This window comes from Malurus melanocephalus, unplaced genomic scaffold, assembly GCF_030028575.1.
Source record: "Malurus melanocephalus ecotype Western Australia unplaced genomic scaffold, MMel_1.1 scaffold_73, whole genome shotgun sequence".
Taxonomy (NCBI): Eukaryota; Metazoa; Chordata; class Aves; order Passeriformes; family Maluridae; genus Malurus; species Malurus melanocephalus.
The window spans coordinates 186721-212460 of NW_026623305.1; the positions used below are offsets into that span (position 1 = coordinate 186721).

The 25740-nt window shown below is 41.0% G+C and overlaps 1 protein-coding gene across 2 annotated transcripts; it reads right to left on the bottom strand.

The window, feature by feature from the left end:
* Positions 1–43: 43 nt before the first annotated feature.
* Positions 44–25550, bottom strand: WDFY1 (WD repeat and FYVE domain containing 1). Of its 2 annotated transcripts, none has more exons than XM_057366865.1 (12): positions 25344–25550; positions 19253–19320; positions 18481–18554; positions 17232–17286; positions 15745–15895; positions 12983–13095; positions 10278–10404; positions 8586–8691; positions 7154–7255; positions 6309–6439; positions 5240–5348; positions 44–4540 (listed from the first exon to the last, which is right to left on the bottom strand). In XM_057366865.1, the coding sequence occupies exons 1-12, from the start codon at positions 25478–25480 to the stop codon at positions 4481–4483; spliced, it is 1233 nt and encodes a 410-aa protein (XP_057222848.1). In that variant the 5' UTR covers positions 25481–25550; the 3' UTR covers positions 44–4480. The 2 variants fall into 2 exon arrangements, with proteins under 2 accessions (XP_057222848.1, XP_057222849.1); XM_057366866.1 differs by lacking the exon at positions 25344–25550 and adding an exon at positions 24664–24959.
* Positions 25551–25740: the final 190 nt, after the last annotated feature.

Consider the following 25740-nt stretch of genomic DNA (forward strand, 5'->3'; position numbering starts at 1 on the left):
AGAATACAGAAAAAAAAGACTCAGTATAGATAGTGAGAGGCATGGTATCTTCTWTACTTGAAAGACAGCTATAGTAGTAAAACTAGGAGCAAGTTAAACTCTAATCTGTGTATTTCCCTATAAACAAGGTAAAGAGGAGAAAAACATGAACCTCCACAATCCACAATATCTTTGTGACACAAAGCAATTTAGGAATGAATGTACCAAATTTTCTGCAGACAAGCCAGTCAATCCCACCAAAATTAATGTCACACATCAAAAGTATGTCAAAGAACATTCTTCTATCTCTCTGTGTGAGCACAGAATATACACTAAAACTGATACACTTGTGAATCAAACAGCACATACAGCAACTCTGAGCTGCTGGTCTGTTGGGGAAAAAGGCTCATGCATAGAAGCAGCAGGCAAAGTTTCTAATGACCCCATATATTTCAGTTTACTATTTGTAAAATAGTTTATATTTAATGYTATGAAAAAAGTACAGATTGTATAGATTTTAGTACCGTTTTATTTTGGTACTTCCACTGCCAGAGTAATAAAMCAAATAACACTGTCTTTGAATCTGTTCAACAATTAGGTTTTACATATTAATGAGTTTAGAGCCCCTGCCCTTACACCCTCTAAAGGCAAAAACTTYGTAGTTTGTTTGATCTGGCTCACAGCTATCTGAAATTTAAATGAAGTTTTCAACATCAGGAGTTTGAGAAGTGATCAATTGTGCATTCTCAATTATAAATTGAATACATCTGTTTTTGAGCTTTCACTACAAGGACACCATTTGCAATTCTCCAACATTTTCAAATTAAACTGGAGTTCATATGCCTTATTCAAAACACAAAATGGTCTACCATAGGCATCCAAATAGGCTTTTCTGACTACAGAACAGCAACAGCTTCATTTTTTCCAGTCAGTTTTTGTTGGAACTAGAAAACATGGGAATTTACTGTGTGAAAGGTTAGAAATTTAAGGTGGTTAAAATTATACGTTAAAAAAAAAAATAAAAAATTACTGTATGGTATCCCACACAGGCTATTTAGCCACCACTCTTCCAGATTCCCTCTATGGTTCTCAAATACTCCAAGGAAACAGTGAGCTGTASAACATTTTAATCGACCAATATTCAGGCCTTCTATGTGTTACAAAGCCAGATATTTGGGCCTGGGAAGGCTGTGAGGGATAAGGATGCTTCCCAGTTTATCTCCATCCTTTCTCTGTGAGAAAGTATGAAACATGTATAACCACCTCCTATGGCTGCAGTTTGTGTCTTCAGTATATTATATCGTAGGCTCTGCTCACCCCATCCAGCAAAATTAGCATTTCTTTGGCACCTCAGACATTTCCAARGGATCTCAGGAAAGGGGCTGATCCTCTGGTAGTCTGTAGGTAAGAACCTCTCTCAGGGGGTGCCAGATGAACCAAAGAGGTCTGTTTGAGCTGGCAAGCAGCACACAGGATAGGGTTACACATCCCTAACTGGGACCACACAGCAGTTCCTCATTGCTCTGCTCAGGGGTTTGTTATGGCCTTTGCCCTTCTTCATTCAGTTCCAATACAACACACCTGACAAGCTCTCCCAGCAACCTACACTTTGTATATGGGGCATGTAAAGCAACAGCCAGAGCTGTTGTGCATTCACAGGATGGAAAAAAAAGATGGATACCCAAATAGACTAAGTGAATATCAAGAAGTATTTTATTGTACATGTAATCAAAGTTTAAAAAACAGACAAGAAGGAGCAAAGGACAGATTTATCTAGATTCTCTTAACTATGCAGGGTACAGAAATACAACTAGGAAAGAATTAGCACATATTAGTACCCTTTGCTCCCCTTCCCTGCTCCAATGGAAGAAGTTACACAAACGAGACCTGTAATGCTTCAAATGAAGGCTTCTCAGTAACTGCACACTTGAGCTGACATACTTGAAGTATGCTCAATTCCATGAGAGAGTGTGTGCTTTCAAAATAGTTGTTTATAAACAAAACTAATCTCTCTTTAGTGGTTTGTAAGCATTACTCATTCAACACCAAAAGTATACTTAAAAGACTAACGATTTAGTGGCCATAATTGTCATTATATCTGAACCAACACTATCTTTAAGTATATCAGTTATAGAAAATAGATTCCTTAGGCAGTAGAGAATATATTATCTAGTGGCAAAAACATAATGTAAAGAAGCACAGGAAGTATTCACAGGTAAGGGAGGGGGGAGCTGTGTGCTGAGCAGGGGCACACTGAGTAATCAGAACTAAAAACGCTGAATTCTGGAGTGCTAACTGCAAAGGAGTTTACACCTCAGTATCAGTATAAGTTTCAGAATATCTGGGTTGAAAAATACGGTACTCATTGCACATCTACAKCAATCTCCCAGCTTAACTCACACCCTAGATCCTCCTACCCTGTTACAGAGGGATATTAAACAGTTCTAGCACTGTATCTCATGTTCTGCCTTACATGCTGTGAGGAAAAAGGCTTCTGCTCTCTTCCAGAATCAGATAGGAAGAAGTCTGAAAGTGAATGCAGAGCATTATCAGAACTTATTCACCCCTGCAACACCTTCCTTCCTAGTTTAGAAGGGTGAAGACCTTCAGAGCAGAAAGCTGCAACTGCTTTTCCAGTTCAAGCTGATTTTCTCTCAATAGCTTAGAAATAAGCTTTCCCCAAAAAGCCCAAGCTATACAGCATGTAGCCAGATTTAAATCAAATCAGTGTGACAAGTGCTAAATCCTGTAYTGAAGGCAAGACAAGTTTTGGGATCCCCACAAGAGTGAATTTGTTTAGTCTTCAGTGGCCTAGTAAGGCTAGCAAATTAAAAGAATTCACAAAACTTCCAGAGAAGGCCCATGGAAAAGCAGACAAAGTAACAGTAACTATCATACTCTGGATTCTAATGCCCTTTGGAGACTATCAGATTTTTGGCTTAAATGCAGGTAAATMGTGATGTATTAATGATCTTTATCTATTTCAGCCTACAGCATGGTCCAATGAAGATTACYAGTGTCAAGTTCCACACTTAGCACTTGAATTCACTACCACTATAGCACCACTTGATTGTTGCTGTAARTAAAGACAGTCTAACCCTCAACTCTTCTGCCAGAAATAGCCTATTACCTTTGATAATTGTACAACACCATCAGTTCCACGCAAGCTGACCTACCCTTATTTTTTGTCCTCACACATACTGCATCTATTTTCAGATCAATCTGAACAGCTCCAAGCTTAAACTCTATGACAGACCACCTCAGCTTCCGAAGTTACAAAATAAATTCTCTTTACAGTATTCAAATGTAGGAGATTCACTCAACTGACAAACTGGTTTATTGACAGTATCTCACTAGTTATTTCCTTTAAGTGCCAACTGCACAGTCATAAAAGCCTCCTCGCTCTTCTTCATACTTCTCAGCTTTGACACAGGAAAGGATCAATACAGATATCTCAGGATTAACAGACCTAGGTGCAGGGAAAAAAAGCAGCTGTTCTGTACCTCAGTAATTATTGCTCAGTATTTACGTTTTAAGCAACATCAAGACAGTATTTGAATTTATGCTGTACTTTAGCAGAGACAGGTTCCCTAACATTAAAGAACATCAGCCTTTCCACAAAAAGATCTCTAGAATTTAGCTGGCCATTTTTTCTTAACCATTACCTGTAACAAGGCAGATTTGTTTACGTTACCATTCCAACAACATTATAGTTGTCACAGTACATGGCTCATATCTATGACCAGTCTTTAGAGTAGGTGGGCTGCACATTTTCATAACTACACAAGTTTATCAGCTATGCTAAAACACTACATAAAGGGCCCAGGATTGTTTGCAGACTCACCAGCTACCTACACAGAACAGCTGTTCCACAAAAGTGATTTTACTAACAACTGAACTTGAAGACAAACACTACAAGAAAGCCAATAAAGGATCTTGTGTAATCAAARGTTCTCTTACTATCTCATCTGAAATAAGCTACCTGCCACTGTGAACTATCTACTCCTTCCACAGGAATAAAACCAACATACCTTTTGGAGACAATTCAGACAGTGACTGCTCAAAAACATTTTACCAGAACTGCTTTTTGGAAGAGAGAATAAGTTATTTTACTATTTGCACAAATTGAATTTACTACACTCATTTTACTCCGGTAATGTTTTAGCTACAAGGTATCTGTACAAGATATATCAGCAGAGATAGCACATTGTTAACACTACATATGTAAACCAAGAGACAACAGGTCCTTCCATCCAGGTGTCATATTGCAGATAAGCCATTTATGTCAGTCTGAGAGGCTGCGGAACCGCACTTCAGCACCACGGAGATTCCCGGGGAGCCCAACAGAAAAGCTGTGCTCTACAAAGGTGACTGTCCATCCTGGAACAGCAGCAGGAGGAGAATCAAGCAACCAGTGTTTGCAGTAATATTCTTGAGGAGGATTCCATTCATTCGGTGCGTATTGCTGTACATAAGGTGCATAAACCTGCCACTGAGGAGATCAGCGGGAAGAGAAGCCAGTGGCAAGGCTGCAACCAACCACTGGTGTCATGTCCCAGATCTGCAAGAGAATATTGTGGAGAATTACACAGCATTAGTGTAAGACATAACAGGTCTTTGTGCAAGAGGCATAGAAACAAACATAAATATATCCCTGGACACAAGATAACAATTCCTTTCTAACCTATGCTTGAAGAAAATGTTGTAAGAGTTATAAAAGTAAAATCTGGAGCTCAAGAGAGTCTTTTGCACTTCTGTGTAGTTTTGTTTTAAGAAGTGCCGTGCAGTTTGTCATGCTTACAGCAAAACAAGGACAGGCAGGCACAGTCTCAGTTCTGATATGCACAGTGAATGTAGAGCTCAAGCACAGCAAGATTCCGTATCAGTCTGAGTTGCATATCACTGTGTCATAAAAAGGGCTTTCAATGGCCATGCTCCAAGCCATGGAGCTCAGAGCAAAGGAACCCATACATATCCTCAGGTCTGCGATTTTAAGAATCTGCTGGCAGATTCTTCTGCTGCCCATGCCTGGGTGTTTGTTCAGTGACACAACAGTAACAGATCCAACACCTGCACGCCATACAGTGGAGTTASAAGTCATTTTCTTATTCAGCTGCAGGAAGAACAGGCTGACCAATAAAATTCCTTCTTCCCACAACAGATAGCTTGTAGCAATAGTTGTCAGGAAGARAAAAAGAATATACAAAAATGAACTCTATTACATATCTCTAAGAAATGCAGGAAAGAGATGCAGGAATACCTTCACAATCCGGTCACTCCCACAAGTCACCATTAGCCCTCTGGAGATGTCCATGGACATGTGTGAAATGTTGTGTTTTCCTTCATGAAAGGTTGCCAAAGAAGTACGGCTGCACAAGAACAATTGAAATGAAATGAAAGCCAGCCATTAGAYGAAGCTTCATGGCATCATCATAGTGATGCAAAATAAACTTAAAAGAAAATTAAGTTGCTCAAGCACTAGTAAATCAATTCCAAGAGCCGCAGTACCATATTAAAGGGGACAGAATTAAATTAGCAAGTCACGCTAAGGGACTGCTTGTGGAGTTATACAGGTGTGACATTTCCTGGCCTTCTGCAGCCTGACTGTTAATAATACTGGAGCAGAACTGGGACACTGCATTAGCAAATACTTCTGCTCCTGGTTAACGAAGTCAAGCTCAGCCACATTTTTTCCCTGCTGGCTACAGAAGCCAACTAGGGCACAGCATCTCACTTTTCAAAAAAAYACAAGCAAACAAAAGGTCCCAGCAACACAATAAAAAGTCCCAAACACCCCCAAAATGTTCACATCTGATTACTCTGCTCATATCGAGACAAAAGGGGTTCCTGCATTTCTAAGACAAGTTTAATGAAACAGCAAATGATGCTTCACCCAATTTACTTGCATGGGGAAAATAGTGTTGAGCTCTGAAGAATATTTGCAAAGAAGTAGATTTTAGGAAGTGTACATGAACTAATACATATATATCCTGGCAGCTGTAATGCATTGTCAAGCATTAGCAACGTTAAGTGCAATCAATAGCTTTTAACTAAATTGAAATGTTGAGACATATTTCAAGTCTAGATGTGGGCTCGTGGAAAAGAAGAAGTAAAATGGATAAAAATGTTGTAATTCCCTGTCTCATCCAATGCACTTGCAGAGCCAGATGGGGGATCTCTGCCATCAGTGCTGTGAGTGCCCAAGGCAAAGGTGGCCTATTGGAGAGTCAGCTGGGTGTGTTTGTAGCATTGTGTGTGGATGTGGAGCAAGCCCAAGGGTTTCTGCACACCAGCAGTGCTACTGCAGTTTATTACTCCTTAATACTCACTCTTCATCCTTGATTGACTCAAAACAGGAGTCACAGACACGGACCTGGAACTCAAATCCCATGATTGGGTAACTCGACCGTTTGGTGCTGCACTTGCCACACACTGCCTGCCCACATTTTCTGCAATGATGCTTCATGGAGGACAAAGAAAACAAACAAATAAATCACTATACACTGTCACTTAACAAAGCTTCTGTTTTGCAACCTGATAGAAAGCAATCTGTTAGGAAATCTTCTGTTACTTCAACCAAAGACCAAGGTCTCTGGAGTTCTGAACAGACGTTTGGATCATTAATGGATTTATCTCCATATTCTCTGTGTACATCCTCCTATCCTGCAAGCTCCTTCTAGGAGAAGGGGAAAAAGAGGGTGGAACAAGCAGCCAAGGAAAAAACAGTCTATGCCAGAAACAGATAAATTATCTTGGTGTCTGTCCTGTCCCTTCTTAAAGAAAATTACCTGGAAAGCTTTCATGTTCTGGTAYAGTAAGAGCAGGGCCTTGACTGCTTCACTGGAGTAAGCACCAACATGCTCAGTTAAGGGGCACTGTTTGACATTTAACACAACACTTGAGGATTAGCTGTCCATAGTTACAAAGCATGGAAATATTCAGAGAAATCCAACAGAGCACTCCTAGTACAGTCAGCTTTGACCTGTGACAGAAGTTTGATGCAACACTTTCCCAGAATTTGGAAATGTCTTAGCAGTGCCTAGAAGCTGTAACATTTCACTTCTAAGCAGCAAAAATACCAAGAGTTGAAAATATCTACCAGCCTTAGTGGTTTCCTGTTTACATTTTGCTCAAGTGCTGAAGTACAGCTAAGCACTGAAACCAGCCATCTCACCTGTCTCAACCCTATCGTCTTTGTGTCCCACATCTGCTTTATATTCCAGAAGAAAGGTTGTTCACACTTCTGACAGGAATCACTTTCTAGCCATTGAGGAGCCTAAAAAAGAGCAGGAGATGCAAGCAATCAGAATTGTTTTCCCCTCATACAACTGTCAAGGAAGTTTGTTTTAAGAACCCAAAGTACAGTTTTACTTGGAAAGATGCCCTGGCTCACTTCTTGACATTACAACAATAAATTGCCTAGGATATAGTACATAGAAAGTTTAGTACAAAAATCCCAAACCCAAGAATACAGTTATTTGTGAATACACTTGTGTTACCTATACGCCTCCTATACTTCTTAAGCCTACAGTAATATGCTACTGCCTTAAAAAGAAAAATTATTCAAACATCTGAGTTACTAAACCTGCTRCAGGCATTCAAAGGCTGCTGCTCTGGTTGCCTGGATGACTTTTAAGGACCAGTATAATCCAAGCTAAACAAGCTATGAGGCAACCATCCCCTCTAAGAGAGGGGGTGTCCAGAAGTAAATTCTCTCAGTAACTATATTTTCTACTTTCATGGGATTGCAGTTTGAAATAACTAGGAAGTCATCTGCATTTTCCATCCTTCCCACATCTTCATTAAGCATCCCTTCTCCCACCCACATACTTTTCCTGCCATAAATGGGCTAAAACAAATGAGAATAAAGCTTTTACACATTTCAGCTCTCAGATACTTTAACTGAACATCCCTGTAAGAGATAGAGAGGCACAATATTTTTAGTACATAGACTTGAATTTGAACATGTGCATTCTATACAACTTTATACATCTCACGAGGAAGTCTCCATGAGACTTGACAAAAGGAAAGCTGGAACAACAAAACATTTTTTTTAACAATTCACTCACATTACTGATAGGAAGAAAACAAGAGCATTCTCAGTTGCACCACCACAGATATGAACTGATGCAGAAATAAAGTGTATGGCCAGGTCAACTGCTGTGCACTGAGTTCTTCAAAACAAATGTTGCCTGGGGACTGAACCTCTGCCTTCTGAGCTGCATCTCAAAATCTGCCTCACTTCTTTACCTGCTTTGACATGAGCTGAGAAATTTTAAGACTGTTGAAGCACAGTCCATTGGTTTCTTTACTGAAAAAGTTTGACTGCTTTAAATTGTTCCAGCAGCAAAGGCTACAGTGAACCTGTTGTCTGAGATAAAACTCTAACAGTCCCAAGCATGTCCTGCACTTTTCCTGTCCTGGGARCCCATTTACTGCAATGCAGCATGGACAGCCACTAGAACAAAACAGGTTCCAATAATATCATTCAGCTTTAAAGTGTCAGACAACATGAGGAAAGCAGCCTGCAGAACTGACTCAAGAAAGTCACAGTAGTCTCTGAAAAGGGGAAAGGTCTACGTTTTTGACCTAGGACATGAATTTACCTCTTCTCGGCTGATATCCATGTTCCAAACTGCAATTCCCCCATCAGCTGAACAAGACACCAGCTGCCGTGTCAGCTGGATGTAGCAGATAGCCTGCACCTTGTCACTGCAAACAAAGCACACACTATTTACCCACAGGTATTTAAATAAAGCTTGGTTTCCCAGCAAACCCTGATTTATCCTTGTAAAGCTACTGAGGAAACCTAAAACTGATTTCCAAACAGTTTGCTAAGTCCACTAAGTAGAGCTCTGAGTATGAGTGAATACATGCTGTCATCTGAGCACTACCCTAGCATCAGGATGTTGCTGAGAGTTCTTACAGGCTTGACCAGAATACCAGAGGTGCAGTTCCATGTTAACATTTGCTGGCAGTAAGCCCTGACAGTGAACTGAGTGTCAGCTGGCTCAGAGTGTGTGTGCAAGTACTCTTCTGTGTCAGCAAAGAAAGCCACCTATCAAAACAGAGACAACTGGAAAAATAAAAGAGAAATTTTTGTTTCAAGACACAGCTAAAAAGCAGACAGAGCTGCCACTTCTGCTAACAAATGACTGTAAATCAGCATGTAGCTGCAAAGCAAAGCACGCATTCACCAATAAGACAACTTAATCCTAAAGAAAGTCATAGCAAAACAAAAGACTACCCTAAGAAACTAAACAAAGGATCTGAGTAGTATCAGACTGCTTTGCTACAGCTAAGTTGAATTTTAAAAGTCATTCTGCTTCTCAGAACTTACTGTCCCATTCAGTAWGAAGTTTGATGCTAAGTGTGGTGTTTGAAGAAAAACTGTTACAAGTCTTCAGGACAAGTGAGGCAGCAGTAACAGCATTATAAACTCCAGTCACTTCAGTTTACTTTTTTGTAACCAGTACTTTATTACTAATTCTTTAGCCATAAAACTAAATCTTTAATGTAGAACAAGAGTTCTAYGCCTAAAGCTATTCGTTTTACTCAAAAGTAGATGGAGGCATCTATGAAATTAGACAAGAGGAGAATCCACTATACACACATATCTTTAAACAGAAACAGAATCTCCACTACCAGTGCATTTCTAAGTAGAATGTATCTTCAGCGGTGAACTGCCTGTAAGACTGAATTAAAGCCTTACATTTAAAAATGGCAGCTAGTGTTATGCCTCTAAAAATTAAGAGTTGATTAAATACAGACGACTACCTCAACTTCAGAAGAGGGGAGATGTAACATACTTTCTGAAGTTGAGACACCACCCCTGTAATTTAGCCAGTCAGTTTATCACCTCACTGACAGAAAGAGACAGAGTACAGGAACATACTGAAGCTTGTTTTATATRGATACATGAGTGTGCTTATGCATTAAGGTTCTAGCCCTCCTCTCACAGGTAACTCAGCGCAGTATTTACAATATAGACACATGCAATTTTTACATGAAGGCCAAACTAGATGATTTAGGAATTTTACCCATCTATAAATTACTTCTGTGTTACTTCTAAAACACGGTAATAAGAACATATTAAACACGAACAAGAAAATGGATTTMTCAGTAAGACTTTCCTAGTACTGCTTATTCTTCTTCCCCCTCAAAGTCCTCAGGGTTCTRCAAAGAGTAATTTTCTCCATTATTCATAATGATTCAAATATCTTGCCACACTACTCAGTCTTCCTGGGACTGTGTGTTCATTACAGAACATATATGAAAAACAAGATTCCATTACATACTGATGTCCCTGGAGCAGCAGCGTTCGCCCCTTCCTTCCACCAATATCCCACATGATAATGCTGTGGTCAGAGGCACCTGAGAAGAGCAGTCGTTGAACAGGATCCCACCACAGGGAAGTTATACTCCCTAGGAAAGAACATTCTGCAGTTAGATCTAAGGGACTGGCTCCCCAACACAWTGATGCCCTTCTGGAGCATTAAACWGAAACCTGAGGTGCTGCCTTAGTCCAGTAAYATATCCAAAGCCTAAAGGCAAAGGAAGCACCCAAAAGCAAGATGCAGGCCTGAGAGAGAGGCAAGGAGTACTGGACAATAGAACAGAATGTCCCTAAGAAAACAGTTACATAAAGCATAAGGCAGAACGTCAGAATCCTACCCCTTGTATTTAGGTAGATGACTTTAAGAGCTGCCAGACTGCTATGTGAGCTTTGGAAGAGAAAAGTACTAACACTTGCCAAGCAGAAAYGAATACCTACAACACAGTGAACTGCTTGGTCAGTGGTTGCAGGACAGCTCACAGTGTTCCCAGGTAAAGAAACTCCCTCACATAACCATTTACARCCTTAAAATAGTTGGACTAAGAAATGAAGTGACAGTTTCACTGCTSTTAGCAAATCTGCCTCTACTTACTAAATTACAAAACTAGATTTCAGAAGGCCCAGTGTGGCTGTGAATTAGTCAGGGATAGAAAGAAATGAGTCATCTGACAGTAGCACCCGTATTACTAAACCCATATGCACAGTAAGTAGCCAGGAGACTAAAGCAGTAATTTTATTACTCATGCCACCTATAGCTGGGAAGTTGGGACATGTTATTCCCTTGCAGAGATCCTTCCCTTTGAAACATCCTTCCATGCYCAGTTGTCATCAAAAGCCTTGCTAGTCTGAAACCAAGATGATGAATGGTAATTGGAGCCAAATCAGTCCTTTCCAATGCTCTGGAGCAAGAGGGTTTTTTGGGGTTTTTTTGTGTCATTTAGCACTACACTGTTTTCAGACTGACCTATTTGGGAACAGCTTGTGCACCACAAAAGGCACAAAGTTTGAGTATTATCTCAGCATCACACAGAGCAGGTGGTTATACATGGTGAATTCTGGAAGCTGAGAACAAACTTTAAAACAATTTAAACTGCAAAGCAAACACTGCTTGCTTATGAAGTCACATTTAGCAAGAGCTAGAAAGCAAACAAGACGAAATCAGACTTTTGAAGTCTGTCAAACAGCTGCACTCAAAGAACCAGATGCCATTTAAGTTTAGAGTTACTAGATCTTGACAACATTACACAAATTCTGTAGAAGAAAAAAGGTTACACATAATTTGATTTGCTAAAAAAAAAAAGAAAAAAGATGAAATACTAGTATTATACCAGTTGAAGAAAAACCTGTTTTGGACCCTGAAATCATCTTTTATGCTAGCTCAATTCTTGTTTTAAGGATCACAGTCCCCATAGGGAAATGGATAAGCCAAAGCTGGCTGCTGTATGGACAGAGTTGCTGAAGCTGTGTTTGGAAGCCCATCACTCAAGAGACAGAATACACCCTGTAAGAAGTGCCACTCAGCCATACTGCTTTCAGACTAACAGTAACATCTGCCAAGGAGCTGCATTCGAACACAGACCACACATACAGAGAGGCAAAGGAATCTTTAGGGCCAAGAGAATTGTTTTGCTCTTAACTTAAACAATCAGAAATTCTGCTTGAAAGAGGAAGAGACATTTAACACTAGAAATTCTCAACTTGCCTCCCGCATTCAAAACCAGCTATATCATTTTACAGTCATCTGTAAATCAGGAGTCTACCCAGCTTTAACAAAGCCTACTCTATACYTACAGCTGTTAAACAAGGCAGCCTTTTGCAGTGGGTCAGAGACTCATGACCCAGTAGTTCATCCCTACCCACATGCAAACTGTCAGCTGATCTGAAAGATGCCAGTACCACGTGGGAAAAGGCATTGTCTTGTTGATTTTTCTCAGCATATTACCAAGTTACACATTATTCTGTGGTTTGCATTTTTGCCTTACTCACRACAGCAGACAGTGGCTCCATATCATGTTATGCACCACATGATTTTTCATTTAATATAAGGACTTCAGCTATGCTATATAAGATGAGACAATTGCCTTAGACTAGGCACTTTTGATTCAAAAAAGCTCTCCAGATTTCTTGCTTATAGCTTAGTTTCAGCTAAATGTAAGTAACTGAAATAGAGTCACAAAGATTGATCAAAACAGCAATGTTTGTGCTGGGAAGAATTAAGTGGCTTTTTAGAATCTAGACTAGTGTTTTGATAAAGCTGCTTTAGGTATTATCATAACATTACAAGGTCTCCTACAAGAAAAAAAAGAAATAAAAAAATAAGACTTCTCATCCTTTCTCGTCAATGTTAAAGATGAAAGCTTTTAAAGGTGGCCATCTAGTGGATAACTTGTGTTTAACTGAATGCATGTTGACCTTTATTTTTAAGCCGTAATAAAAATACCTGTCTGTATTTACAAGGCTAAGATTTCCCCTCATCAAGAATGTATTTGTCCTTTAACAGGAATTCATATGTACAGCTTTGAACAGCTTATGATAATCACTACCCTGGACTGGTTTTTCATCCAGTGTTTACCCTTAAGAGGCAGATTGCAACTGATCATCTCACCCCAACTTACAACGTGGTACTGTATCTGGGACCAGTGGATTTAAGACAAGGAGTTACTTTACCTTCATGCCCTTTGAGGGTTGTGATAACTGAGCAGGTATTCTGCTCAAGCTTCAGAAGAGTGATCTGTCCAGAATAATCACCAACAAATGCATGCTGAGTTTCATGATCATATCTGAACACCAGTCAAGGAGAAGTTTCATTTGCTTGGAGAGTATTTTACATAAAACGGTCAGCTACGGAGTCTAAAAAAATTGGAAAAGAACATTTTAATAATACACTAGATGAATATTTACATAATTACCTCTAAAGTAGTTGGTGACTGTAATAAACCTTTTTGATTCYTTTCTTCCCATCACACTTCCCCACATGTGCAAGTAAAACTGTATGGAAAGTAAGTGAGAAGAGTTTTAGAAAGCCACTGGGAAAAGCCATGAGATAATCCATGCCCTAGTTTAAGGCAAGCCAAGTACTTTAGGCCATTTCTAGCAGATATTTACAGAACACTCATTTACTTATTTACTCATGCTTGTCTACAAGATGCCAAAACTCATTAGGCTACTTTTTGCATGCAGAGCATTGTGCAACCATTAGGAGCACCTGACACTGGGTGGCATACAGTCTCACCTAGTAYYTTCTCCTATAAAYCCTTAGTCTCACCTTGGCCATAGCYGGAACATTGGGCGTGTACTTCACYGTAAGGTGAACTCACTGTGGAGGGTCAGCATCCTTGTGTTTTCTTCTCCTGGGGATATCAGYTACTAATATGCTAGAAAACTATCTCATTTCTTSTCTTGTTCTCTGCACTTCCAAGTTTACCAATACAGGTCCTTGGGTGTGGTATTGAAAACTGAGCTGTATTTCAGAAAGGATTCTGTCATCTCAGTTAACACTGAGATGAAAGTCACACCACATCCTACCATGGGATCCATTAACAAGGTGGCAGGTTGGGCAAAAGCATTACAGCTCGTAACAGTTTTCTGATACTCAGTTTTTGTCACGAGGTAACWATGAACTTCAGAAACCAAAGCCCAGCAAGCCAATGGAACTTGATAATTTGCTGCTTTTAGAAGACTTTTGTCATTCAGAATATAAGCAAGAGCTACGAAAGACCATACATCGCTGACACCACGTAACCCAAAAGCTGTGTATTAAGTTAGGTGCCCTCCTGGAGCTGCAGAAAACACAAGCAGCAGATAGAAAAGCAGACTCTGCTATGCAGCAGAAAAGGCTAACTTTAAAAAGACAGTGCACCAAAAAGCCCACCACCCTAAGTGAAAATGCTKAGGCTTTACCATCTGATGACATTCTGAACTCTCTTAAGCCTTCAGGATCTTGTGATAAACAATTTGCTTTCAACAAATCCTCTAAGTCCCTGAACATGTGATCYTTTCTTCATCCTAGAAGTTCAGACTTGCATTATCCCCACTAATCCAGTAAAGARTAGGCACACTGCTGTGTTTTTCAGAAACTTACACATAGGATCATTAACAAACAACTTCTAAGGAATCTTCTGATATTGAGGCCAAGCACCGAGTACACACACACCAGAAAGCTGGTTCTTCCAACACAAGTCCAAAGGCAGATCAATTACAATGGATTTTCAAATGTCAAGCTCTTCAGTGGAAATTTATTTTTATATTGATATAAAAGGTCATATTCTTTTTCCATTTTAATAATAAACTGTACCATTATTTGCAATAGCATTAGCTATAGAACCCATTGAATTCAGTGAGGCTCAGACTGTTCACCAGACTGCTGTGAGCTGGTCTCCAACAGACACAACTTTAACCTATTCTGTGCTGCACTCTGCTGAGGTGAACTGCACCCAGAATGTTTTATGGGACACAATTCCCCTGGACTCTTAAAAAAACAGCAGCAGTACAACAGTACAAATCTGACAGTTCTTCAGTTAGTAAGGCAGGGTCTGCACAGAGACCTCAGAAGGCCCAGACATGCTGCTGGGAACTGAGCTTTCATCCCAGCTTCTTACCAGCACATGGTATACAGYTGCTCTGAGAGRTCTTCRTRTTTTYAAGYGAGGGAGTTGACCTTTTCAGCTTTCAAATATTACCACTTCTAAAACACTATTGCCATTAAACCTTATACAGCAACCAGTACCTTTAATTGCTGTCCAGCCACATCTAAACTGCCACCATTAACAAGTGCTAAAAAATAGTTTTAGAATTTCAAGTATTTAATTTTCTTTCAAAAGCTTTGATACGTGAACKACATTTCAAGTTACTGGGTTTGTAAGTCTTTTACATAGAGTAAAGAATGCCCTGAAGTACTTACAGCTGAACAGACAACCAGAGTGCCTAAGCTGCAAATACTGCAGTTAAATGCAGTTTGCAGAAACCAAACTGCACACAAATTACTACTGGTAACGAATAAAATTTCAATGTTTCCCACAGCTTAAAGACAGAGAATATTAACTTGAGAAAAGACAGAAAAATTAAAGCAGTCCAAAGGGGTTTCATTATGTTTTATGCTCTAGAARGATGCACAGTGGCAACTGTTGGACAAAATGATTTGCCAGGAAGTCTACAGGCCAGGCTACAGATACAGTCATTGCCACAAAATGCTATGGACAAAACACCTCAAAATTAGAACTAGTACAGACAGGGATTTCTGCAACTCCAGATCTCTATCTAACAACCACTAACAGAAATAAAGGTATTACATTTCTAATGAGAAAAAGAGTCAGCAGACAATCAAGACATATCACTCTAGTTTTTTTTACCTGAAAAGTTGGGAACAAATTGAGGTAAAGGAACAAAGTACTCTTCCAGCTTCAGGATAGCAACCATTTATCAAAGGATACTGTAGACATGATGCCCAAGAGGTGAAGTAGTGTCTCCCCAGCATACTCCCACTCCTGGTGCACATCCAGCTGATACACTTGTCATGACCTGTGCTGATAAGCCACTCAGATGCCAGGCAGAAAGTAATAGCAGACACTCGATTCTGGTGAGCTGCGAGAAGAAAAAGATTCAGGCTATTTTTTCCCAAAAATCAAAGTGCTGTGTACTTCCATTCTAATTTAGACAGACATAGGTTGAAGATGGTATCTAGGCAATGCCCCAGGGAGATCTTTTACCATTATATTATACTTGCATCTAGGCTGAATGAAAAGGTTCGTTCTGCTCAGTACTTGCCTTCTGAATAGCTTAAGCGAACCAAATGCATCTGTCAGCTAATTTAAGGTTTTCTCCCAGAGAAAGAAAAGCCRAGTTCAGCCCATATACCCAAGGTTAAGGAACAGGGAAACTCTCAGCTTCCTCTTAGTTAGCCCAAGACTTCTGGGGAGTAACATAACACATCTAAAAGCTTGAATTTCTTTCTCTAAACGCATCTTTTCCTAACCCCAGAGAGCTAAGCTCACGTTCATACTTCAAAGCACCTGAAAGGTATCTAGTCCTGGCATTCAAACTGCCTGGCATTCAAACTGCTTCCTGTGACAGCAACCAAATCCCACCCAGATTTGTGGAAAATGCTGMCACTGAGGAAGAAGTTACACTTGCTTTAGAAAGAGGCCTCCCCTGCCCCGCAAGATGCACTTCTCTTGACCGAATTGTTAAATCATGTCCCTTAGGATAAAGGGAGGTTTTGTTGCTTTAAGAACAAGGTCTTTTTCTYCCAAGCAAGAACATTGCTTCTATCAGTGTCAGGGAGTCACAAGACAAACTGCACTTTGTTTTGCTACATAATCTCCAGTCTTTAAGAGCTTCCTTCAGGCCTTTCACATTAATATTCCAAATTTAACCAACAATTGAATTTTGTGTTTCTTTAAAGGATGTGTGGACAAATGCTGAAATTAGCATCTTTATAAATATTAGAACAATCCCTATTTCCCACATAATAGAAAAAAAGCTCTTTTTCATCCCTGTTGCTCTCCTAAGATGACAGAAAAGGTAAAGACTCTTACCTTGAGCTAGAAGTAACTAAGCCCATTGAGTACAAAAAGTAAAGACAGAATACTACCAAGATGCACCTTTAGAAARCCCTTACGCCAACATTCGTGTAGTACAACTACTCCWGCTGAAGAGCAAAATCRGAGCTCACTAGTTCTGGCTCACTAYACTTGCAGGCTAATGATGTAGTGAACTTMRTGAYAATGACTACAACTTGGACTCAGCCRTCTGACAGAATTTCTTGTGGCAGTTATCCCTAACTAAGTGAMAACTATAAGGTCAGTCAGAGTTAAAGCATATCTGGACTTGATTCATCTGTGACTGTGTTCMGGTTCCMAAGCATTTTAATGCCTTCCCTTCACAYAAATGTTAGTGTAGATAGTGCTTAACAGTTTACCTGGATAGGTCTTCACAAAGTTCATCTTATTAAAGTCCTCAGAAATATGAAACTCCTAAAAGCAAAGTGAAATTGTTAGAAGATACCACAATAGCATAAGCAACACTGATAACCAAAAAAGGAGCATCAACCTCACAGACCAATATTTGCATAGCAGCAGTGTATCTCACAAAAACAAGCAGCTTCTGAGGCTGGAGCAAAGCACACTGAAATACCAACTGTAAATTAAGGTTATAAGCGAACTGAATTTTCAACAGGAAACATCCTTTCAGAATWAGGTTTGCTGAAGGGAGATTATAGGAAGAGAGAAAATCTCATTTGTCCCCAGCAGGAGCAAACAAAACTGTATCTTGTAGTGTTTAGGATCTGCATGTTTGTGACTTCACAATTGACAGGTTTAAGTGAGTGTTCTCTGTTTGAACCATTAGAGTTAACGAAATTTTAGAAGTCTCAACTTAAAATTTCCAGCAGTTATCACTAGAATTCTATACAGTTCTCTGTAAGCTATTCATAGCASTTATCTGTAGAATCACTTTTTATGACACTTACACTGTACTCTGGCTCCTTATGGGGCAGTTATTATTTTGACCTTTTCATAGGGAAAGGAAACCATTAAAACATCTGAGAGTCACAAGATTCTCCCCCTTTACCAAGGAGAGAAAAATAAAACCCAGTTTCTGTTCTGCCAGGTGTCTGCACTCCAAGAGAAAGAGAGCAATTACAGCAAGAGTATAGAAAGAGAGAAGAAAGAATTCCCAGCAAGAAAATAAATGAACCTAGTTTCTTGTAATTTTAGAGCTTGTGTTGGTGTTGAAATTTCTACAGCATAAAAAATCTGCAGCAAGCAAATCCAGAGACATGCATGGCAGGATACAGACAGATCCATACTCCTGGCCAGGGGCAAGCCAGCTGCAGTTCACAACCCTGTCAGAGCATCACCATGGCACTCTGCCCAGCTTACTGTACTCCCTTCAAAACAACTCYTTGGCAAAGTGTAATTGTTTGGGTYCACTGCTGCACTAACAGCTCAAGGACTTATTGAGGCTACCTGGCTCACATCTAGCCAGAAGAACCTTTGCCTTGCAGTCCTCCCATGTACATCTCAGCTGAACTGCCAAGAAGCTCAGTYATTGAGCAATAGCTGCATTCAAAAATGAATGGAAAGAAAACAGACTGTCAGCTGCCAGCGACACCTGGACAATCTGAGCATTTCTAACCTACATTCTGAAGAAAAGTCACAACAACTTACCATGATYGCTCCATTATCCTGGCCAACAAATATCCGTCTGCTGTCATGATGATAAGCCATGGCAGAACATGGTGCTGTMAAAAAAAAGCAAGTACATTACAGTCTATTAAATAGAGGCATTAGGATACACACGACTTTTATTGAAGTCAGTTCTTTCACTCAGGACAAAAGCTGTTCAAGTAGCTTGCTCGAAATTAGTCTGCATAGCTAATATCCCTTGGAAAGACAATTCAATTGCCACATGTGAAGCTGAGGACAGGAACATGACTACTGTAACTCAGACATATCAATAGGAACCATATGCAAACACAATTTCCTGCACAAGGTACAACTCAGCAAGAGGAATTTTACACAGGCTAACAGCAACAGCTGGTTACACTTAAGAACTCAAACTCACGAAAATTATCTCAAAGGGAGCCCTGAAAGATTAAAATGTATCCCTTGGAAAGCAGAGAGTATTCTTATATCTGAACTTTCAGCTAGGGGTTAGAAAAGCTCACTTAATTGGCAGACAAGTCATTTGTCAGCATTTGAGGCACCTCCAGCTACAGATCCACAGTGATTTACCTGATGACGGATGTGGTTCTGTCAGAATGCTGACACAGGTCTTGCCCACTATGCAGTTTCAAATCAAAAAATCTTGATCCCAAAATCAAGATCATTGAGGGAATCCAGCACGTGGGGAAATGAGAAGGAGGTATTCCCACACGCAGCACAGGTACAAAATCTATCCATGCCTGGCCATCTCTTACCATATCCATACTGTACTTACATGACATGGTGTGATAGATGCTGGGCCAGTATTGCCCACTGTCTCTCTTCAGCCATACTCGAATTGTTCTGTGTCATGGGAAGAGCAGAGAGAAGCCAGCTGTAAGTGCACCATCCCTTGCATCTGAACCACTTCATTACTTATGTATCAGCTCCACTCCTCTAAGCTTTCGTGCTAATCAAATATAATAGAGGAATGACGTAACAGAAATAATAGTACTCTAATACTACTTTAACATAACAAGAATAATAGCACTAAAAATAGGCACCCTTGGATTTGGAAAGTTTTTTTCAAAACTATTTTTACAGGGAGTTTCAGTAAGTATGAAACGGAAATACTATTTCAGTCAGGAATTGTTACAAATTGCATCCCTTTACTTCCTTCTTGGCTCTGSCTGATATAAGTCCAATTCAAGTTGCAGAAACTTTCCACCTTTGGCASAGCAAATCACAGTTTTATAGAAGATTAGGTATCTGGTAAGTTTAAAAAAATTGCAAATCAGTTCATTACAAAAGTCTGAATTTTTAAATTCTTACAGCATCTCTGTGCAACTMTTCCTTCATCAAGCCAGATATTGAATATTGGTAACAGATGCATCTCATTCTCCAGACCARCACATTACTGACATTTCCAACCTAAATACTAAGAATCCATAGAGGACAACATGTTTAACTCGGTATTGTTTCCTTCCTCTAAGCCTCTACTCYCTCCTGTAGAAATGCAAAAGACAAGCAACATTAGTTGCTGTTAGTTTGCACTGCTTCTCTGCCCTAAATATGATCAGGATTGATGAGCCAGTCAAATGGAAACTGAAAAGCTGACAAGATGACTTGCACAGCACGCTAAAATTCTTTACAAAATTGGCTTTAGTCTGCAACCTTCCCGAATCATCCCTTGGAAGGAAAGAACATTTAGCATTACACTACTCTGATGGCTGTCAAATCCAGGGAGGAGGGATATAAGAGTATCAGCATAGAAGTCAAAAGTTACAGTCAATTAAAAGCATTCCTACAACAGACACATTGAAGAGACTCCACATCAAGGAGTTAAGAGCACACTTGTAGACAGTGCTAAGGCTAATCTAGGTAATCCTCTTGAAATCTCCTCTCCAAACCATTGTTTGCCCTTTGTTACTGTTTAAATCCAACTTCCTCATTCCTAAATGATATGTAAATATATGTACCTGGAAACACTGTCAAGAGGCTTCATCAACATGTGCTGTTCCATTTACTGTTAGTTAATAAAATGTCTGGTATTTAGAATTTTCTACAAACATACCAAGGGACTATTTGTTAAACATCATGTAGGATTGACAGTACAGTCTTTAACAAAAAGAGCACAGGAGGGGACTGGTGTCTTGGACCACAACTAGAACTTTTCAGGCTGAAGATACAACAGCAGCATTCTAATTCTGCAATCTGTTTAAGGGCTTTTCTTTAAAAGACCACTCAAAAATAAAGCAGACAATGCCCATCCTTAATGTATTAGTTCTCTAAAACCTGAATCAATACAGCTGAGTATACACTGCCCCAGAACAACGATTTTCAGCTGTTAAATCAACTTACTTTCTCACCAGTTTAGGGGCACATGTACACTAATTCAGTCCACTAAATAYTTTGCAGTAAGACTGTCTCATAAAAGCTATTACTTCCTCTGTATGATAATCAACACTGCCTTATGTCAGTAAGTCAGCATTTCAGAAGAGTAGTTGCTATTTCTTGGTAACAGGGAATATGAGAAAAACAATGTTTCCCAGTCATTCTAAAGATGCAAACGCCACTAACAGCACAGGTGCACCACCTATGCACTTCTAACAGCTTTTTAACTTGCTTTTTTAAGCAGCTCYATCCAAGTCAAACTGTTCTGGATACCTCAGTCAGTAGCTTCCACCCTTACTAATCCAACTCTTCCATTTCTAGCCAAAGTCATGTAATTAATTCTTATTTTAAAAGATGACATGATAACAAGTTATCATGGTGATCAAGATCCTGCATTGCTGATTTTTCAAAAGCAGACTTAGTCTCCTCTCAGTATTGTGGTTAATTATACTAAACTAAAGAAAGCAAAGATTTGTTTTTTCTAAGAAATTATTTAACAGGGGTATCATTTCTGCACTGATCATCAACAATACAGTCCCTCAGTGAAGTCAATAGCCTAAGCAAATAGCTGCAAGAGTTAGCAAAATTAACTTCTGAAAGCTTCTTATTTTGGTTTAAGTAAGATTTAGACTCTGCTCGCCTCATGCTTGCAAAGATAAGCTGTCAAGACAGCTTTATATCTAATTATATAAAGCTCTGACTGAGCAAAATTTGAAGAGATTGTTTCACAGGAGTCAGCAAGTGACCTGTGCCAAAATGCCACTTTCTCCTTGATTCTCTCTGCTGCAGACCTGTTTTTGTGATGTATCTCCTTATGTTAGGATAAATTAATTTGTGAAATACTAGTTTTTAGCTTAAAGGACTAGAGAAGTGCTCCAGCAGTGCTGCTCCCACAATCTCCTTCTACCATGAAATGGCTTTGTTTGACAACTGCCTGGAGCCTTTAGTACTTCTCTCAAAACTTGGTCTTTATTTAATGGAGAATCCTGTGCTCAGTACCTGAGAAGAGCTGGCTACCACTCACTTCTACTGAAGAAYTTTCTATTAAGGGTCTAGAAAGACAACAGTCTCAGAAAGGATGCAAAAATGTTGAAACTCATGAAGGAGCACCCAGAGATAGATACAGACTTTTTAAATTCTAGACTCATGTCTTTTGAGAGTGACAAGAAACAGCAAAATGTTTAACAAAAGATTAAAAATTACCTCCAAATTTCCCTAACATTCAGTATTGAACCAGAGGTTGCTTTCAGGTGGACAGCATGCACATTTATTGGAGAGCAATTCCAAGGGGGTTTTGTATAACATTTTAAAATGTAATATAAAGAAAGACACTCAAAAGCCATCCTCAAGCAACACTGACTGTGGCCTTACTAATTTCTAAGAATTTTTATTGTTCTCAATCACTGTTTCATTTACAGAGTGAACAAGCACCCAGAAGYGCTGAAGAAAAAACTTGGGTGTTTGAGAGCAGAGACAATGCTGTGTTCCATCAGTGTTTGTGCKCTTGCTACACGAGCTGTCCTCTGAAAGCCAACAGCACAGATGCCAGGGAGAGAGAAATGATGAAACATCAGCGGGCAAATACAAACCTGTTACGATACAAGCACTGCTGCAAGTTCCTACGCAGCTACACCAGCCCTGTTTCCAGCACTGCATCTTCCTAACTCCTTCAAACCACCAACAATTGCTTTCCTACCCARAATCAATCACTAACGGTTGTTTCCCTAGCAAGAACAGAGTACTGCCTCTTTCCGGGGGTTAAATCAAAAATATTTATACCGTTATTGACCTTGTTCCCAAAACAGCATCGGGAATCTGGTTAAATCRCAGTGCAATGGAAGCTCAAGGACACAGCTGATAGTTTTTATCAAATCTCTGCTCACTAAAACATGTTTTGACCAATATTTAAGTTTCATAAGCAAAAAACAACAAAAGCTAGCACTGTGCTTTAAGCAGCTACTGATGCTTAACGTACCAAACATCAGCATTCAAATGTGCCAGGACTCCAGAGCTCCTGTGAGCCTGTGGTAAATACATTATTTTCATCTTGCATTTAGGGTCTTGTACACAGCTTATCATCTCTCAGCAWTCCCAGCTGCAGCTGGGAAACACTCAGCTTGCCTTAGCTATTTGTCTGCTGAGGGACACACTGCAACAATTCCCAACATTGTCTTGGAGCCAGGGACAGACAAGATGCCAACAGGGACACAGAGTTAATCATCCTTTCTAGATAAGTTCTGAGAAAGCTTCACAGATGGCAAGTGTCCTGCTGAAAAATCCGATTGGGAAAATTAACTCTTTATCTCCTGCAGGTACTCCTGATTCCTTTCTCATCTTCAAAACTTTTTAAAAAAATCCTAGAATTTTGTTTGCATTCACAGATCTACTACAAATTTTTTTGTATCCTCTGAAAAAATAGAACTGTTGTTTTTCATACTAGGAAATGTAATTTAAAATAGAAAGAACTACAACAAACAGTTCTAACAAGAGAATAATCTACAAYGTTCCCAGAGAATGTTTGTGCACCAATGTTTTCCCCACTACCCAACTTGTAAACACATTCCTCTGACTGGTTATTATGAAATACTTGACAGCCTTAGCATATTAAGATGTAATAAAAATACTTTAGCCCTGCTCTTAGTGCAAACAGCAGCTCTTTTGCTCCTTTTGCTCCAACTCTGTACTTGCTGCCAGTAGCATAATCAGTTATGCAGTATTAGCACCTACATCCCCCTTGTGAACAAACAGGGGAGCACCGTTTGACAGCATGTTAAGCTGTAGGTGAAGGATATGTGACCGAATAGGCCTTGATGTACTGTAGGAGGTACCCCAGATTAGAGGTGATACAGTRCAACGGTTTCTGAAAGTTTAAAGATTTAAGTAAATTCTCACAGCAAGGCAGGTGACACAAATTYAGCCTTAAGTCCACAGCCTCGCCTAGAAACTGCACACACCAAGGATGGGTGGTGGCCTCTGCTCTCCTTGYGCCAGTCTATATCTGACATCGAAACTCGCCCAGATAAAGATGCACCCGCATCCTTGGYTCTTATCAACAGTCTAAGCACACAGACTGCTTAACCTTCGGCATTAGACCTTGASTTTACAGGCTGGCACCGTCTGCCACAGGCAAGCCTCTGCAAGTCTGTACCATGGAACTCTCTGTACCTTTAACTCTGATATGAACTCTTAAAAYCCCTGTTTCCTCCTCTCTCCCTTCAGGAAGCCCATCAAAGCAACTGAACACAAACACAAACAATCATCCCAAAGACAGGAATGAAAAGGAAGCTGCCCAGTCYCATCCAAAAGCTGTTATCCAACATGTACTGCACAAAGCCATCTCCTTGGGAAGGGATGACACAAACCAACGAGGCAGCTGATCTGTTTGCATTTTTTGACCTAAAAATAAATGTCAGAAAACCAGTTCAGATAACACCATTCCTCTGCTGATTTTCAGCACTCATACCTTCCTGTTTCTCACAAGGTCAAGCTTTTGAAACAAAATTCATGCAAATATTAGTGCAAATTTATTTTAAAAAGTTTTATAGCATAACAGTAAAATTATCCCTGCACCAAGCTACAGCTCAAAGAACGCACTTTCCTATTTTTCCATCCTCCTTTCAAACGGTGCCAGTTTCTTAAGAGGAGCTCTTAAGAAGCATCTCCCACCCCTCTTCACATTTAAGAGTCACTTTCCAGACTAAACGGGGTAAATTCCATCTCTCACCGTACACTGCAGACCCCTCAGCACTCCCCCGTACTACCGGCTTCCTCATTTCCACTTTCCTTTCATCTGTAGCTGCTTAATGACATTACCAGCTGTGGCAGACGTTCCACATGCTATGCGAGCCAGTGCCGAGGACCRGGATTAGACTATGAAGATACGTTCCCTTTCACGCAGAAAGCACCGTGCTCAGCAGCTCAGGACCCCCTCTTCCTTCAGATCTSCCAACTCACTCCCTGAGCGGCTTCAGCCAGAGGGAAGCAGCTTTGAGAGCYGCACATCGAGCCATCAGAAAGGAGTCATTCCCCCTGGAGCAGCYCGGGGAGCTCCAACTCTCCCGACAGGCGGGGGAAGCAGTAACACAGTGCGTTTCAGCCAGCAGAGCRGAAGGCCGAGGGAAACACACTCCCTCACTCCTGGTTGTGCTCATAACCTCTGCAGGACCCTTTTACACCGAGGGCCAGCCGTGCTTTCCCAGCTGCTCGCTGGAGCACAGCAGCTTCTCCCCGCCGGTGCCCCGCGTCCCGCGCCGGGCGGGCCCAGCCACTCCTCCCTCACAGCTGATGGCATCTTCCTCCATCCCCGGGACCGGCTCCGCTGAATTCCTTACGGCTCCAGGCACGGAGACCCTGCGCGCCTCCCGGCAAGGCGACAGCACACACGGATTTCCCTGAGCAGCCTCCGCTGTCCCGGCTCCCCCCTCAGCCCCAGTCCCAGCCCCAGTCCCGCGGCCCGGCCCGGCCCTGCCCGCGGGGAGCGGGCCCTGGCTCACCTGTCCTCGCCGGCCGTGATGACGCCGTCCTCCTTGGGGATGAGGAGCGCGGCGCTCACGGCGTCCTGGTGCCCCTCGACCTTGCTGAGCAGSACGGGCCGGCGGCTCTGCGGCCGCGAGTGGATCTCGGCCGCCATGGCCCGTAACGCTGCGAGTAGCGGCGCCGCCCCGCCGGCCGAGGTGTCCCGAGTAGCGGCGCAGCCCCGCCGCGCGCCGATGCCGTCACGGGCGGGGGGCGGGCCGCGGCCAGCCGTATTCACTGGAATAGACGCGTCAAAGGGCGCCGTATTTCATAGAAGAGCGGAGAAATCAGTCTGGCGGTGGGGGCTCCGGGCGCCTGTCCGGGGCGGGACGAGGGGACGTGTCCCCTTCGGTGGCCCTGGGCTCAAACACGGCT